This window comes from Lytechinus pictus, chromosome 3 (genome assembly GCF_037042905.1).
Source record: "Lytechinus pictus isolate F3 Inbred chromosome 3, Lp3.0, whole genome shotgun sequence".
Lineage (NCBI taxonomy): Eukaryota > Metazoa > Echinodermata > Echinoidea > Temnopleuroida > Toxopneustidae > Lytechinus > Lytechinus pictus.
The window spans coordinates 81,304,877-81,322,705 of NC_087247.1; the positions used below are offsets into that span (position 1 = coordinate 81,304,877).

General features: G+C 32.8%; 1 protein-coding gene across 2 annotated transcripts in view; it reads right to left on the minus strand.

The window, feature by feature from the left end:
* LOC129257997 (immunoglobulin-binding protein 1-like) overlaps positions 1-17,593 on the minus strand; it is a 27,912-nt gene extending 10,319 nt beyond the window's left edge. The window contains exons 1-5 of one of the 2 annotated variants that reach the window (XR_010293221.1): positions 17,519-17,593; positions 7,624-7,736; positions 7,070-7,208; positions 1,444-1,632; positions 1,004-1,183 (exon numbers count right to left, since the gene is read on the minus strand). Coding sequence is in view for 1 of the 2 variants with exons in the window: in XM_064097804.1 (XP_063953874.1) it covers positions 1,004-1,183; positions 1,444-1,632; positions 7,070-7,208; positions 7,624-7,691 (576 nt within the window). In the remaining variant the exon portion in view is untranslated. The remainder of the gene's footprint in view (positions 1-1,003; positions 1,184-1,443; positions 1,633-7,069; positions 7,209-7,623; positions 7,737-17,518) is intronic. The other variant, XM_064097804.1, reaches the window with a different exon arrangement.
* Between the last annotated feature and the right edge of the window lie 236 nt (positions 17,594-17,829).

A 17,829-nucleotide genomic window follows, 5' to 3' on the forward strand; every position in this document is an offset into this window, starting at 1 on the left:
TATATACAATCAACAGTACAACAGTTAACTTTGTAAAGTGGAATATGTGTATTAACAAGTGGAGCACCTCTGGCAGTCTCATCTGCATTGAGCGATTCAATATAGCAGCAGTGCTGACTTTGAAAACTACTATAAAATAATTCACAAAAAACACCATTCATATAATGATACAATACTACGTTCATTGACAATAAATGACATTGGACCTTGATCATGCGACCTAAGACTTGTCAGTGATACTTGATTACCCCCATTTCCACATTTTATAAACTATATCTATAAACTTTGAAAGTTATGACAGCAATCTAATACTAACCTTCAAAATGGCCAAAGTTTAATGACCTTAAATGACCTTTGATTTCGGTCATGTGACCTGAAAACTGGCATGAGATGTTCAGTGATACTTGATTACTCTACGTCCAAGTTTTATGAACTAGATCCATACACTTTCAGAGTTATGATGGTTATTCAATAATTCCCCCAACATGGCCAAAGTCCATTGAAACTCGCACCGGATGTTCAGTGATACTTGTATTACTTGATTATTCTTATGTCCAAGTTTCATGAATCAGATCCATAAACTTTCAAACTTATGATGGTAATTCACCAGATACCCCCAACATGGCCAAAGTTCATTGACCTTTGACCTTGGTCATGTGACATGAAATGCGCAAAGGATGTTCAGTGATACTTGATTACTCTTATGTCCAAGTTTTATGAACTAGACCAATGAACTTTTAGAGTTATGATGGTAATTCAACAAATACCCCCAACTTTTGACCTTAAATGACCTTGACCTTGATCATGTGACCTGAAACTCGCACAGGATGTTCAGTGATACTTTATTAACTTTATGTCCAAGTTTCATGAACTAGGTCCATACATTTTCTAATTATGCTGTCATTTCAAAATGACGTTGGCGCCGCCGCCGACGGAAAAGCGGCGCCTATAGTCTCACTCTGCTATGCAGGTGAGACAAAAAAAAAGTTTCAAGGTCACTTACCTTCCTATGTTCTTTGGGAGGTGGTTCTTTTCTCTTTGTTGAATTACCATCCTGGCATTGATTCTCTCCTTTCTTCATCTTGGCCATGTGCTGTAAGATTTCTATTTCTTGTTGAATGCTGTTTAGCTGCTCCAAAGATGTCGATACCCACTTCTTGAGCATCAAGAGAAAGAATTCCCTCTAGATATAAATATGAAAATGATAAAAGGCATTAATACATGTACATGTATTACACCATCTACCTAGAAATAATCTCTTTATATTAATTTACTCAGCTTTAGCAGCCAGGTACCTACTCACTAGTTGAGTGCAGCGCAATGTGAATGAATTGCTCTGAATGAAAAAGATGTACATGGGTTTGCCAAAATGATAATAATCACTGCATGAAACATATCACAGACAATACATATACATCTGTTTCCAATTCTATCTATCCTCACCTTCACATCTTCTTCTCTTCTTTCTATTACTTCCCAGTCACCTAAGTCAGTCAATTTTTGGTTCAATTCCTTGGCTTCCTTATACCGTCTTATCTTTGCTTCTCTATTACTCTGCATAGCTGCAAGGTTAGGTCTGCCACTAGGTCTTGGTATAGGATCAGATTCCTCAGGTGGTTCTTCTGGTATCTCCTATAAGAATATAAAACTGTTTAGCTTTTGTGGAAGTAGGGAAGATGGATGGGCCCCATGTTGAGGAGGAAACCTGTGAAATGAGCATGGGATCTGGAAGTGAATGGCATTTATGCAGAAAATGAAAAAGAAAGATTACTGGAAAGAAATGTTAAGGGAGGAAAGCAGTAAGGTTGATCAGGGCCCCCATCTTACAAAGAGCTACGATTCATCCAATCAATCATCAATCTATGGAAATCCATCGGTGTCATAATCTTTTCTACAGGAAATTTGCACTGTGTCCTTTATAAACAAAGAGAAGCACAGTGAATTTTCAAAAAAACAATGAATTCATGAATATACATCATAGCTAGAAAATATTTTGAACATGCATAATAGATGTTGACGTTGCTGGCCGTCCATAGTTGCGATCGATCTTATCAATCTCAACTCTTTGTAAGACTGGGCCAGTATGATCAAGACAGACTGAAATTAATGCTGATTAGCATAATGATGGTGATGATGATGTTGATGTTGATGATGATGGTGATGATGAAGATGATGATGATGATATCAAAGGGATGGTCCGGGCTGAAAGTATTTATAGCTTAATAAATAGAGGAGAATTCACTGAGCAAAATGCTGAAAATTTCATCAAAATCGGATAACAAATAACAAAGTTATTGAATTTGAAAGTTAAGCAACATTTTTGTGAAAACAGTCATCATGAATATTCATTAGGTGGGCTGATGATGTCACATCCCCACTTGTTCTTTTGTATTTTATTATATGAAATTAGGTTTATTCAAATTTTTTCCTCCAAGAACTAGAAAAATTAGATTGACAACTGATTTAGTGCATTAGATATTTATTGCTGCAACTTATTTCATTATAAGGGAGACATATTATTCACACAGGTATGAAATAATGAAAAAATTATGATTTTATGTAATAACATAAGAAAATGGAAAGTGGAGATGTGACATCATCAGCCCACCTAATGAATATTCATGACGACTGTTTTCACAAAATATTGCTAAACTTTAAACTTCAATAACTTTATTATTTGTTATCCGATTTTGATGAAATTTTCGGCATTTTGCTCAGTGAATTCTACTCTATGTATTACGATATGAATATTTTCAGCCCGGACCATCCCTTTAAAGGATGATGAATTTAAAGATAAGTATGATTTTGATGATGACGAAGATAATGATGAATTTTAATAATAATTAATGGTCCCTAAAAACCTACGGGAATGAAAAAAATTAAAAAGTCGATGGAACTAAGATCCTCATTACGCATGAATATTTAAAAAAAAATTACAGCAAAATGTAAAAGTCATGTAGCATTGTTCAATAAAACTTGTCAACTATGAAAAGTAATGGATGGATCCGCACCCGATTACAACAAGTCTCTTATACACCACTATCAACCTGCACGCACACTGCGATCATCCCAATCTAGTCTCTTGCAAATCCCACTATCTAAAAAATCCTGGGGCGATCGAGCCTTTGCTCATGCCGGACCAGCCCTGTGGAATTCACTACCACAGGAGCTGAAGAACTCAAACTCTGCAACATCCTTTAAGGGCAACCTAAAATTGCATTTGTTCACCAGCAGGTACTAGGTTTGAAGACAGGCATTTTTCCTCATTTTTAATTTACCTTTTTTTTTTTTTTTTTTTTTTTTTGTACTTCTCCTAGTTCTCTTTACTTTTGTTTCGCTCTCCTAAAGCGCCTTGAGCATTTAACAAAAATGGAAAAGACGCTATATAAATCCTATGTATTATTATTATTATGATATGGAAAAATACATGGCAAAAACAATACATTTTGTATTAATCATTTTTGGATGGCATTTGTATCCTTGTCATAATTCATGTATGGTTTTCCAAGTAAATATTGTTAAAGAATTTTGTTGATGTTTTGAAATGTAACAATATTGTGTAAGTGAACTGTTGTCTCAAGAACCCTGTGAAAAGTTCAAATCAATTGTTACTATTAAGTGTATCTCTATTATGTAAAGCTCCCTTGAAATCCCAGGCAAAAGATTATAAGCTACCATGATACCATGGGGGACAGGTTGAATCTTACAAAGTAAATGTCCCCATTTCATCAATGACTCCTCACTAGCACTTCCCGTAAGCTGCAGAATGCTAGGAACTATTCAGAAATAAAATGCAATAACAAGCACTCTTCAAAGAGCACACTGTCCTTCATTAAAGACTACTCAAATACTGTTTATTAAAAATGAAATGGTAGGCATCAAAAGTGCCCTAGATATCATATTATATGCTCAAATGATTGTACTAGTGGCACATACTTTATTTTTACACTTTAAAAAAAAAATATTTGTGTTAATCATATTACCCTGCTTATAGTGCAATTTATCATTGCTTTGTGAGTATAAGATAGTATTAGCTTTAGCTTTATTTCATTTTCCACTCATATTGTGAGAAATATATGTTTACAATTTTTGTTTCCTTGTTTGTACACAGTAACCCAAACAATAGGGGAAGGAGGGGTAAGTTGAGCCACCACCCCCAGGCCAATAATGAATGAGTCAGACATTGTGGTAGTGTCATGTATTGATGACCCATTACATAACCCTTTACCCAACCATATTGTTTTCGACTTTGAAACAAAAGTAGTGCTGCAAGTCAGGCGGCATGTTCGGGTTCAGTAAGGTTCAGCAATTTTTATCCGAACTTTGGTTCGGTTCGGAGTTCGGCAATAAATGTCAATTTAAATTTAACATGTAAAAAAAAGTTCGCCAAACCACGAACAGATTAACTTGGTACTGATTTGTCATGCATTTATAATAAATTTTGTTTCTAAAAAGAATAGTTATGAAAAATGTTGCATAACTTTCTTTTGTTCTAATCTTTAAACAAAAAATAAGTCATTGCTACTTTCATTTTTAAAATGAAAATAAAAAAAAATCAAAAGAAAAAACTATTGATAATGAGAGAATCAGGACAGAAACAGAATTACAAAGATCAGAATATTTTTTTTCACGATTATTTCATGTAGCTATGATCATGATCGATTACAATGTCATTGCCAACGCAGCTTCTCAAATTGGAAAGTGTTGATCGGGAATGTCTTGAAACAGTAGACAAACAACCTCCACTCAACTGTTATTATATTGGTAAAATTCACATTCCAAAGAATATGAAATGTTTTAGAAAGTCCCTATTTTCTGAAAAGTGGTTAAGTCTGGTCAATCAATTACTTTAAAAAGATAAAATATCAGTCCATTCTTGGTCCAGAAAGATCGACGCTACGTGACTTCAAACATATTTCCAACACGAAAATGAGTACATGGGACTGTACTGTGTATTTTAGTGTGAAATCACTCGGCGTTGATCGTCAGAACTAATAGTAATACGGAACTGATAATTTATCATTTCATTTTCAGTAATTGACCAGATTAAACCACTTTTTAGAAAATATTGACAAGGGAAAAACGTTTCAAGTTCGGAATACGAATTTTACCTGTATAATAGCAACTGAGAGCAGGTTGTTTGGACGTCTTGTTTCAACTTTCCTTACCAACCATTTCCGCAACATCGATCAGAGAACTTGCGTTCATTTGGTTTGAATTTTTATCTTTTCTGTTTTTTCAACCTCATTCCTTCGTCTCTTATTTATTTATATTTTATATCAATATGGAAATTTCAGAATATATATACTTTACGATTACTTTGTCAGTCACAAGGAATTAATTTATGTCTTGTCTTTTTCTTTTTTAAACACAGAACAATTAAATGTACCTCCGATTACAGCAATATTATACAACTACACTTTTTAACTGAGTTAAGCTTAAAATGTCCCCACATTTTATGAAGAAAAAATAAATTCATGTTTATAAAAAAAATGATATATATTGAAAATGATAAAGATTTAATCAAACACGAGACCGAAGCTGTCATACTTTGTCATTTACGAGGAATGAATTTATGTCTTGTTCTTTTTCTTTATTAAATAAAAACGATAAGGTCCGATTACGATCACGATCGATTACGGCAATACGTAATTACACCACACTTTTATACCGAGTTTAGCTTCAAAATATCCCCCTCATTTTATCAAGAAAAAATATATTCATGTTTATAAAATATTCTTAAGTTCATAACATTTCAATTAAAGACGAGATGGGAGCTATCATAGTGGATTTTAAAAATATATTGAGTGGAATTCTTTTTGTGCACAATCACTAACCAATAATTTTTTTAATTTTATTTTATACTTAAATTTATGTAGTCATCAGACTTATGCATTGTAAGTTAACATTTTTTTTTTATAACCGAACTACCGAACCAGTCCTTTGCGTTCGGTTCGGTTCGGTCCGGTTCGGAAGTGCCAAGTTCGGCGAACTTCCGTTCGGTTCGGCAGTTCGGCTACAGCACTAAACAAAAGGTACTTTTTTAGTCGGAAAAATACAAATTTCAGCCAAAAAAGTAAAAAAGGGTTTAAAATAAAGGAGTGCTTTTTACCCGCACATGTCTTTAAATATAATAAAGAAATAAGAACGATATTGTTAGTCCAGGTATGGGTCTTCATTCTTGTCATAGTCTTATAAATGATGGATGCATAAGAAATGTGTGGATGTGAAAATATCGCATTAATTTCGGACTGGGGTTCTTTGAGCCAGCCAACATGGGGCAAGTTGAGCCATGGTAATTCATATGGTAATAAGAATGAAAAATTAAAAAAAACTTGAAAAGCCATTGCTATGCAGGGAGAAAGGTGTAAATTCACATTACAGTTCTTTTACTTTTAAAGGATGTTAGTATTTATAGAGAATTCCCAAGTGAAAAGACTTGAAATAAAAAATTGACATACTGCTTCTTCCTGCATACATTTTGTACATAGTTTTTGTGGCACAACTTATCCCACATATGGGGCAAGTTGAGCCATTTGACATAGTTTTTTTCTAAGGTCACAATGAATTTCAGTGTGGGGGTAGAACGTTGTATATAGGTGAAAAATATTTCCCAAGAATCAAATTTAAACGCAAGGTTCTTATTTCTAAAATATTATTAGTCATATCAGTTCTAACATGCAAAATGCAAAAAGTGTCACAACTTACCCCGCCTTCCCCTACCATTTTTCATGCAGGCCAGTTGGTTGTCATCATATGATTACAGCTAAGGTGATTGATTGGTTTGCATGACTTGTATGACCTACTGTATACTATATTAATATTAACAGACAATATGATTAAATTCCTAAAATAACAACCTTTTTCAAATTGATTTTCTTTAGTCTATCACCAATATTCATTGAATAAGTTTTGTATGCTGTGTTGAACTATTGTGCAAATAATGTACATGTAAATTGTACACAATTTAGCCCTAAGGCTGCCATGCGAAATGTTGTTATACCAAAATGAATAAATAATTATAGGAAAGTGAAATGACAAATATTTGCCAAGACTGACTTTTAAATACCTCTTTTGTTACACCATAATCCCTACATCTCCTGATGTAATCTCTGAAATAAGCCTTGGCTTTCTGAATGATACTGAGTCTATCATCATCTTGAAACTTGAGAGTCATATCACCAAGGAATGCAGGTAGAAGTAGATATCTAGACAGGGTTTGAAACAAAAGTCTTAAGTTAAATGAAATTAATAATAAATCCCAGTCATATTGCATAGAAAACTACCTAAAATAATAATTGAAAATATAATGAACCAGATAATTACTAACTCATTGAATATTCCTAAGAAGTAGTAGACATTTTTTTCTCTACAAATGAAAAATAATGAGAAAGAAAAATGTGCATTTTTACCCCTTTTAAAGAATGAAAATGTTACATTGACTTTAACAGCAAAATAAAAACAAATCATGGATGAAATAATTACTCTGACCTTCAAACATTATATTAGTCTTAAACTTCTTACAAAATAGTACAACATTCTAATAATATGGGAAAAGGGGGAGGGAGGGGAGCATCATCAATTTTAAAATTGCTGTTAGATAAACTAATACCTAACTAGTACCTTATATGAGCAGTAGGACACTCTTCAATCTCTTCATTACGGCTAAAAAGACCAAGTTCATTCACCATGTGAGTTGCTTGTTCAAGTTGAGATATTCCTTTCTTCACGTTATCCTGTTGAATATATTTGTGCATAAGGGGTGAGTGAGTGTGAGTGAGAAAGAAGATAGAGGGAGAGAATAAATACATCTTTCAAAAATATAATAAATACAAAAAGAATGCATACTTTATTTATTGTATTGAAAAAAAGTTTGCAGATTAAAGAACCTTTTCATTGGCTGCTTCTATCTCAACTATTCTCTCTTAATCCACAACACAAAGCAGATGAAGTTGAATTGAAATATCCAGCAAAACCATCCATGGTAAAATCATGAAATCAAAGTTCAAAGAAATACAGATGAAGGGTAATCAGCAATATAATAAATTTAATAAATTCCCTCAAAAGTGCATATCACTATTCAAATTTGTGAATGGATCATATAAATGCTTTGTATTAAACAGTTTTAATGTGAAAGATATAAACTACAATATAATATAGTGGATAAATTTTGTGATATTATATAAGAATCAGGTGCCTGATAAAAGAAAAAAACATAGACCTAGAATTTTATTTCTTTTTTAAACAAAACCCTTTCTCGAGCATTGAATGTGCTGTAAATGTCAGGATATAATTTCTGACTGTACATGTAGCTTCTTGATATCCAAACACTAAATGCAAAGTGCCCAATGGGCCATTTTAAAAGAAAAAAAAACAATATTAAGAATGTGACTGTGTAACAGGAGCTTTTGCCTATGAAAATTCAAATCGCAAGCAGAATGGTTGCCAATATGTCACAATACAGAAGAAGTTTATCAACAAACGTTCCACCCAAAAAGATTGGACTCCTTGCCGACTTCGCATAACGCTTTGCATCAATATGTGTAAAATAGTTTTTGTGCCTAGTCTTTCCCTTAAATGTCTTTGATATGAAGATAAATCGTGCGCCCTCTTTAGCTAATTAGACAAAAAAAATTGGAAATGGAAGAAAGCTCCATAGTTTGTCAACAAGAAAAATCAGCGCTTAAATGATGCTATTTGACTTTATGATATTAGGGGGAATTGACTTCACATAGTTCGGTAAGTTTCGTAGAAGGACTTGAATTTATCAAAGCTATTCTTAAATTTGCACAAGGGCCATGCAAGTGTTGCAATTTTGCATGCGCCGTGCCTTCAATTTTCCTGTAAACGGCAGCATGTAATGCACCCATGGGTGGGACAGTCCCAATTTTCTGACCAGCGCCTCTTTAAATTAACTGATTAAGTTAGGCTAGGCCACTTTTATTCAATGAACAAGGTTATGATATAACCTTGTTCTCTGTTACATCTCCATGTGTGGTAAAATAAGGTTGGCAATGTTTGGCTTATTTTTTTTTCTTTTTCTTTGGGACAAATGCTTCATTTTTTTACACTGTCAGTTTCCATTACAGTTATTCATCATATAACCTGGCTCTTAAAGGAGAATGAAACCCTTGAAACCAGCTGAATCCATATCAAAGAGAAAAATCAAAGAAACATATTGTTGAAAGTTTGAGGAAGATTGAATGAATAATAAGAAAGTTATGAGCATTTGAATATTGAGATCACTAATGCCATGTAGATCCTCCATTGGCAATGCGACCAAGATCTGTGATGTCACTCACGTACAACTCCCTCATTGCTTTAGTACTTATTTCACTTACATTCTCACTTATATAGAATCTATCACAAGGTGAGGTGTTCTCTTTATGAGAGGACAAGTACAGAGGTTTCACAACATTATATCATTGATGAATCATTTGTCATATGATTAGAATGAGCAAAAAGAGATGTTTTGGGGTATATTTTCAGTGTCCAAAAGGGGAGAGTTGGTCATCTGTGATATCATAGATCTTGGTTGCGTTGCAAATGGGAGGATCTCCATAGCATTAGTGATCTCGACATTCAAATGCTCATAACTCTTCTATTGCTAGTCCTATTTTACTCAAACTTTTTTTAATCTTATTTTTTGATTTATCTGCTTTCACAAAAGCTAACTTGCTCCAAGAGTTTCATTCTCCTTTAAAGATTAAGTCTACCCCAGAAAACAGTTGATTTAAATAAAAAGAGAAAAATCAAACATGGATAAAGCTGAAAACTTCATCAAAATCGGATGTAAAATAATACAAGGCAAAAGCGATTTTGTGTCTCGCCCACTTTTGAAAATAACCAGAAATATTGTGATTTGCGAGGGAACGCAACAGAATTGTATCGAAACTTCAAATAAAGTGACTGGGATGGAATAACACTTGTCATAAGAGCCTTGCATGTAAACTTTAATGTTGACCTGAAAATGACCTTTGACCTTACCATGTGACCTCTGACTGCAGTGTAACATGCAGGTCACCTAAGTACATGTATCTACCATCCAAGTTTTGTTGAAAAGTGACTGACGGTTGTGGAGTTAGGTGTCATAAGAGAGTCTTGCATGTAAACTTTAACGTTGACCTTTGACCTTTTGTGACCAAAATTACTGATTTCCATACAGTTGCAATTTATTTTTCCTAAGACACTTGGGAATAATTTTTTGTATTCACCAGAGTGCTCACAAATTTGAATTTTGGGCATATTTTTGTGTACGCCCTCTATTGGTGGAAAGTAATATGGCAAGAAAATTTTCATTTTTCAAGCTCTACGTTTCATAAATAAAAAATAATTTTAAGAATCAAATTTACTTAAGAGCCAAGTTATAATGAAAAGCTGTAATGGAAACTGACAGTGTAAAAAAATCTAGCATTTGTCCAAAAGAAAAAGAGAAAATAATCCAAACAATCCAACCTTACTTTGCCACACATAGAGATACTAACTGAGAACAAGATTATATAGATGCTCAACATTAAATAATCCATGAGACTTTTCTTGTGTAATTCACTTGTTCCCTGAGACATCACTTTTCGTATTTTCGTATCATAATGTTGCGGAAGTTGAACGTCTAGTTCTTTTATTTTAATTGATACTTCAATAGTACATATACCTTGTACTTGTTTTTTTTTTAATAGGTATTGCATTTACCACTGTTCGTATATCTCACTGATAGTAAAGAATAATCAATTAAAAAAGCTAAACATAACACCTATATTTATATTTCAATGATATAACTTTACTGTATGGTATATGTCATTGTAAATGCAGTGATATATATTTTTTTTCAAAAGAATATAGTGCTATATACATACACAACACATTCTTTAATCATCAAGACATGTTCCTTTATTCTTATACATTAAAACAAATACATACACAATACATACAATCATCGAGATGTGTTTCTGTATTATGATCTATATACATTAAAATAAATACGTACAAGATACCCTCTTTAATCATGAATGATATGTTCCTTTATCATGAGTCATATACATTATAATAAATGGACAATACACTACTTAATCATCAAAATATTATTTCTGCATTATAATTCATAACTTAAAATAAATATGTACACAATACAATATTTAATCATGAAGATATGTTACTTCATTATGAACCATATCTCTTACATAAATACATACACAATGTACTCGTTTATTATCAAGATATATTTCCTTAATATTAATCATAATCATTTATATTAAAATCAATACATACACAATACACTCTTTAATTATCTAGATATGTTTATTTATTATTGATACCATGATTTATAAATATGGCTCACTATTCACTCTTTTTCATTCTTAATATTTCTTTTAAAGATTTATTTATAGTCTATCAATATGATATGCAAAGAGATGTATATATAGAAATACATTTATATCTCATCTTTATCTGTTTTTTCTCTCATCATTTAAAGAATCATGAATCAATTAATGTTATCTTCATGTTTTCTAGATGCAATGAATCAATAGTGGATAAAGGACTTTTAAGAAATGAGTACATACAGTATATGCATTTTGTTCCCTGAAAATCGTTTGGCATTCAATATAATCTATCATAATAGTGCTTAACATACATTGTAAAAGATTTTTGACAAAACATTATTAATATCTGTATTAATGACATGGAGTATTTCACTCATAAATATGTTATTCAATATAACTGTTTTAATGATTTTTTTCATCATCAAGCCTGAATATAAAACTTGATACTAACTATTGATGTATACGCTTTTTTTGTGTCCATCATATATTATGAACTATTTGAATTTTCAAATTATATTCAGATACAAAGGAAGGTATCTATATCATAATCATATGGAATAACTATTTCTCTCAACAATTATTTTATATGTACATGCTGATGATGTTTCTAGAGTTAAAATGCGTTATGTCATTGATCTTTAATTGTTTTAATATACTGCCAAGTTAATGGACATTGAAACCTCAATGCACTTTTAAACTCGTCAAAAAAGTGTGCTTTATACTTATCTTTATTTGTCATCCCCAACTGTTAACCTGTTGTATACACATATAGGAGTGCATATAGAACTGCTTTCTTGTTGCCCCCCCCCCCCAATTTTGTTATCATCAAACTTTGCTTATTGTTGCTATATTGTGTTTTTTTTTTACATAGGTGTATTCTACTTAAAAATGATGTTCTGCAAAGATAGTTTATGCATTACTTTTGAGATATGTATACATATAGTTATACATCCTTTTACAATGTTGCTTCAAATTTACCGATCAATACATTTCCATTATTATGCTACCCCTATAAATTACGTTTATGGAACCTAGGTCTGACCCTCTTGAAGATATTGATCCTGACTTGCACGTATTTAATTCTTCTGAATCTTCATGTTTTCTACCTTCAGAGTTTAATGGGAAATTCTCAAACAATTCTACCTTAAGTCTTATCCATTTTAATGCTCGCAGTTTACCAAAGAATTTTGACAATATCTCTCAATTCCTATCACTGATTACTCATTCCTTTTCTTTTATAGCAATTTCTGAAACTTGGATAAATGATAATACTTTAATCAATTTTCACATAGATGACTTTAATTTTCTTAATGTTAACCGATTATCCGGAAGAGGTGGGGGCGTTGCACTTTTTGTGAAAAAAATATACAGTACACTATAAGGAATGATATAGTTTTTAACCAAGAAATCAACTCAGTCTGTGAATATTTATTTATTGATTTTCTAGATAAAAAACAAAAAATGTCTACTATTGGTGTCATATATAGAAAACCGGGATCAAATTATGATTTATTTTTTGAATTTTACGATAGTGTTATTAACAAATTATGCACTGAACATAGAAAAATTTATATAACTGGTGATTTTAATATTGACTTATTCAAAGATGATGATACTGTTAACGAATTCCTCCGACTGAATTCTGTACTAGGTATATTCCCAATTATAAAAACTCCAACTCGTATTACACTAAACACAGCTACACTTATTGATAATATATTCACCAATGTTTTGGATTCATATTTTGACTCTGGTAGTCTATGTTCAGACATAAGTGATCATCTACCAATTTTTCTGATCTCCAAATGTTCTAGTGCTAATTCCCATCAACCTAATACAACTCGCTTTACTCGTAAATACTCAGATGATAATATAAGAAATTTTCAGTATGACCTTTACCAGGAAAAATGGAATAGTCTTTATAATATTACAAATGTTAATGATGCATACTCGTTTTTTATAACTCGTTTTATCCAATTGTTTGATAAAAACTTTCCTTTGCTCAAATCTAAACCTACCAAAAGGATGTTCAATAAACCATGGATATCAAAGTATTTATTCAGATGCATTAAAAAGAAAAATCGTTACTATAAAAAATTTCTCCAAAATAATTCATTAGATAATGAAAGGAAATACAAAAAATATAGAAATAAATTGAATACTATGTTAAAGCATGCAAAAAAGAAATATTTTTCTAATAAATTAAAGCAATACAAAGACAATTCAAAACAGACCTGGTCAGTTATAAACTCACTATTAAACAAACCTAAAACGTCTTTACCTGAATTCTTTTTTAGTGGGAGTGAAAAGGTTTGTGACCCAGAACACATAGCGACTGAATTTAATCAACATTTTATAAACTCCTCCAGACGGATAACCACATCTATAATTAATTCTCATAATGACACTTCTTATAAAGATTTTCTCATTGATCATATTGACAAATCCTTTTTCTTAAATCCTATAACAGAAAATGAGGTAATTCAAATATGTAATTCATTAAGTAGTAGCAATTCCACTGGATTTGATAATCTCAGTACTAATTTATTGAAAAAAATTATTTTCTATATTGTACAGCCATTGGTATTCATATTTAATCTTTCTCTCTCTACAGGATCGGTCCCTGATAAGTTGAAAATAGCTAAGATAACTACAGTATTTAAAAAAGAAGACCCTCATAAATTTGATAATTATAGGCCTATATCTATTCTACCGTCTATTTCTAAGTTGCTTGAAAAGTGTATTTATAATAGACTGTATTCATTTTGTTTAAACAATAAAATTCTCACAGATTCACAATACGGGTTTAGAAAAAATCACTCTTCTGCACACGCTTTGATAGAATTACAAGATAAAGTTTTGACATCCATTCATACTAATAAATTTTGCATAGGAATTTTCATGGACCTTTCTAAAGCTTTTGACGTTGTCGATCACAAAATACTTCTTTTTAAATTAGAACACTATGGGGTTAGGGGCTTGCCACTTTCTTGGTTCAAAAGTTATCTTTCTGATAGATCCCAATATGTTGTTTTTAATAATAGCTCATCAGACTTTTCCAGTATCACCCATGGTGTACCGCAAGGTTCTATTCTCGGCCCGCTATTGTTTTTAATTTACATTAACGATCTCATATATTCCTCAAATAAATTTGAATATATTATGTATGCCGATGATACTACTTTAATATACAACCAACCTTATAATCTTAATATACAAAATGATATCAATGTTGAATTAGATAAAGTTACAAAATGGTTCAAATCAAACAGGTTGTTAATAAATCCTAGTAAAACTAATTATATTACTTTTTTCCATAGGCAGTCTTGCATTTCTAATTTACTTAATGATTTATTGCTTGAAATAGACAAAGTTCCAATTAAAAATGTAAATAGTGTTAATTTTCTAGGTGTTTATATAGACTATAATATGCAATGGGACACTCATGTTCAAAAAGTCACCCCAAAAGTATCTAAATGTGTTGGTATTCTATATAGGTTAAAAGACTCCCTTCCAACTTCTGCATTATTGCTATTATACAATTCTTTCATGTTGTCATATCTTAATTATTGTGTTGTTGTTTGGGGCAATTGCAGTCGCACGAAATTAGCAAAATTATTTAAATTGCAGAAAAAAGCCCTTCGTATATGTATGGGATGTCATTATCAAGCCCATTCTGCCCCACTCTTTCGGAAAATAAAGTCTCTTAATATTTATGATTTGTATTATTTTTCTATTGCATTAATTGGTTTCTTTTATTTCCAGAATAAACTACCTCTTAATATCCATAAAATGTTTACCCTTAATCACCGGATACATAATCACAATACTCGTTTTAAAGATTCATTTCACCTATGGCCAGTTAAAACAAATAACGTAATGAAATGTGTAAGACATAATTTCCCTGTAATTTGGAACTCCACCCCTAGAGATGTAATTGAAAGCAAGTCTGTTAGGTCATTCAAAAAAAGATTGAAGCAGTTCCTATATCTTAAATATGTATAGTTATTTTTGTCTTGTAGATTGACACCTTTTTATTGTTTGTTTTTCTTGTTTATACATCATGTTTAATTCTTTATCTTATTGTTTCTCTATACCATGTCATGTTATTAATGTTTTGGGAACTGCGCTTACACAAGGCCACTTGGCTTTATTTATGCAGTTCCCCATTTCATTTTCATTTTTACTCTTGCTTGTAAATATATTGTTTCTCATACCTTGCTTTATAATTGTTTTTATCGAGAATGAAATAAATGCAAATTGAATTGAATTGAATTGAGATTATATCATAATCTTGTTCATTGAATGAGTGCCCAAGCCAAGGCCAGGGTTTATTACATGCCGCCGTGCACAGAAAAATCAAGCCATAGAAGTCATGTGTTGTGGACACCAGAAGTGGGATCCGCAGCACGTGCGATCCACTACTCTCACTAGTTAGAAATCCACTGCCAAACGCGGTTCGCAGTGCGAGGTTAGTAGTATACTGATAATAACCTCGCAACATGTGTGAGTGCCCCCTACCATACGTGTGAGTGACCTCGCATGCATGTGTGAGTGCAGATCGAGCTCCCCCCAGGGTTCATTTCATGCTGCCGCGTACAGAAAAATCAAGCCATTGAAGTCGTGTGTTGTGGACTCCAGAAGTGAGATCCCAGCACGCGCAACCCACTAGTTAGAAATCCACTGCCAAACGCGGTTCATGGTGCGAGGTACAACCTCGCAATACGTCATGTACGTGTGTGGATCGAGCTAGAAGTAGAACTTAGTTCGGTCTCTGTATTTGGTGACTGGAGCCAACCAGTAGAGGCGCACGGCCAATATGGGAGACTCTCTCCAATAGGGGAGACAATATCCCATATTAGAGACTTGCTTCGCAAAAGAACAAAAGAAACACCAACAAAATTGTAATTTTTTCCACCCAAAATTTTGTCTCACTGAGGTCAGAAGCCCATTTGTTTTGTGTGTGGATGACAACAAAAATCCTTCATCACATCACATCACATCAGGTACGGAAATGAAGGACGTCTCCTGTAGATTTTCCGATCTTTACTTTGGTAATTGATGGTCTAAACAGTTTAAACTTGTGAAACTTTACGTGCGTTGAGAAATGGAGGTTTTAAATCTTTCCCCCCACCAGAATTTATCCAACAGATGTTTAATCATTTCCACTGATTTTGCCTCCACTACTTCTGTAGGCAGTTTGTTCCAGTCAGAAATTACTCTTTGACTAAAAAATCTGCTCCTATGACTGAGTCCTAAGTTCCAACCGAGATCGTCCTATGAAGAGCTTGAACTTGAACTTATCAAAACAAAAGTAGATGGTGAATTTTTAAACAATGTGCCTCAAACTACTGTATACCCAGTTGTTGTGTGTCCGGACAGGTTGTGTGTCCGGACGATCAATTTTAGAAAGTAATTTGGAAAAATTTACAAGCGAAGTTTCATCAATTTTTAGTATGGTTGGGGGTCCTAAAGCTACGCGGGTCCTAAAGCTACGCACCACTCATCGCGCATGCAATTCCAATGGCAAAATAAATGCGCACTCTAGCTCTGTGTGTGAAGCTGTGACGAACGATCCCTATTCAATTTTTCTACAGAGGCTGCAATAAATCCTTGAATGCAGAGAAAACCAGCAAATGTTTGGAATTTCGGAGTTATATTCACTTTGATTTCATATTTTCCTATAATAATACGGACATATTTTAGAAATTGAGGCACAGGAAATACTATTTCTTTGCATGATAAATTGAGTGCGTAGCTTTAGGACCCCTTCTACATCGGGCGGCGAAATTAAGAGGTGTTCGGAAAACACGGCGGGATTTTCGTATTAGTGAGTTTTGTGATATTTTCTTCTTGGTTAAGGATATTTAGAATATTTATTACAAATTAGTGAAAAATAATTGTTCAAATATTACAATTGGCATAGTTTTTATCATTTGGAAACAAAGTGCGTAGCTTTAGGTCCCCCCATCATACAAAATGTTAGGAAATATTAGAGAGAACAAAATCGAAGATGATTATAACTATTGAATTCATATTTTTAGTGTAATCCAAAGACAAAAAAGAAGGCTTCAAAAATATAAAGTGTCCGGACACCCGATCCCCCATCCTACCGTAACTCGTAAGGGCACTACTAGTAGTAATTTAGTATTCAACCCGTTTGGAGAGTTTCCTCAAATATATAGAAATATAGAATTTACCTGAATTTCAGACCCATCTTATTTCCAAGAGCAAATGCTGGTTATTCTTTTTCCGTTATTTTTTTCTTCAATCAGTTGAATGTGTGCGTGGGCGATTGAATTATACGGCGACGGTTTTTGGCACTAGTATTCAATCCGTCGGCACTACACTAGTATTCAACCTAGCGATGAAAGATGGCCCTGTCTCTCAATCTGCCCTTGTCCCATCCGTCTATGGACTAGACCATTTGAGATGAGACCAAACACTCACAGGGAATTAATCAAACAACACAACAGATTACCCTGGGCCTGGCATGCCTGGATTCTAGACT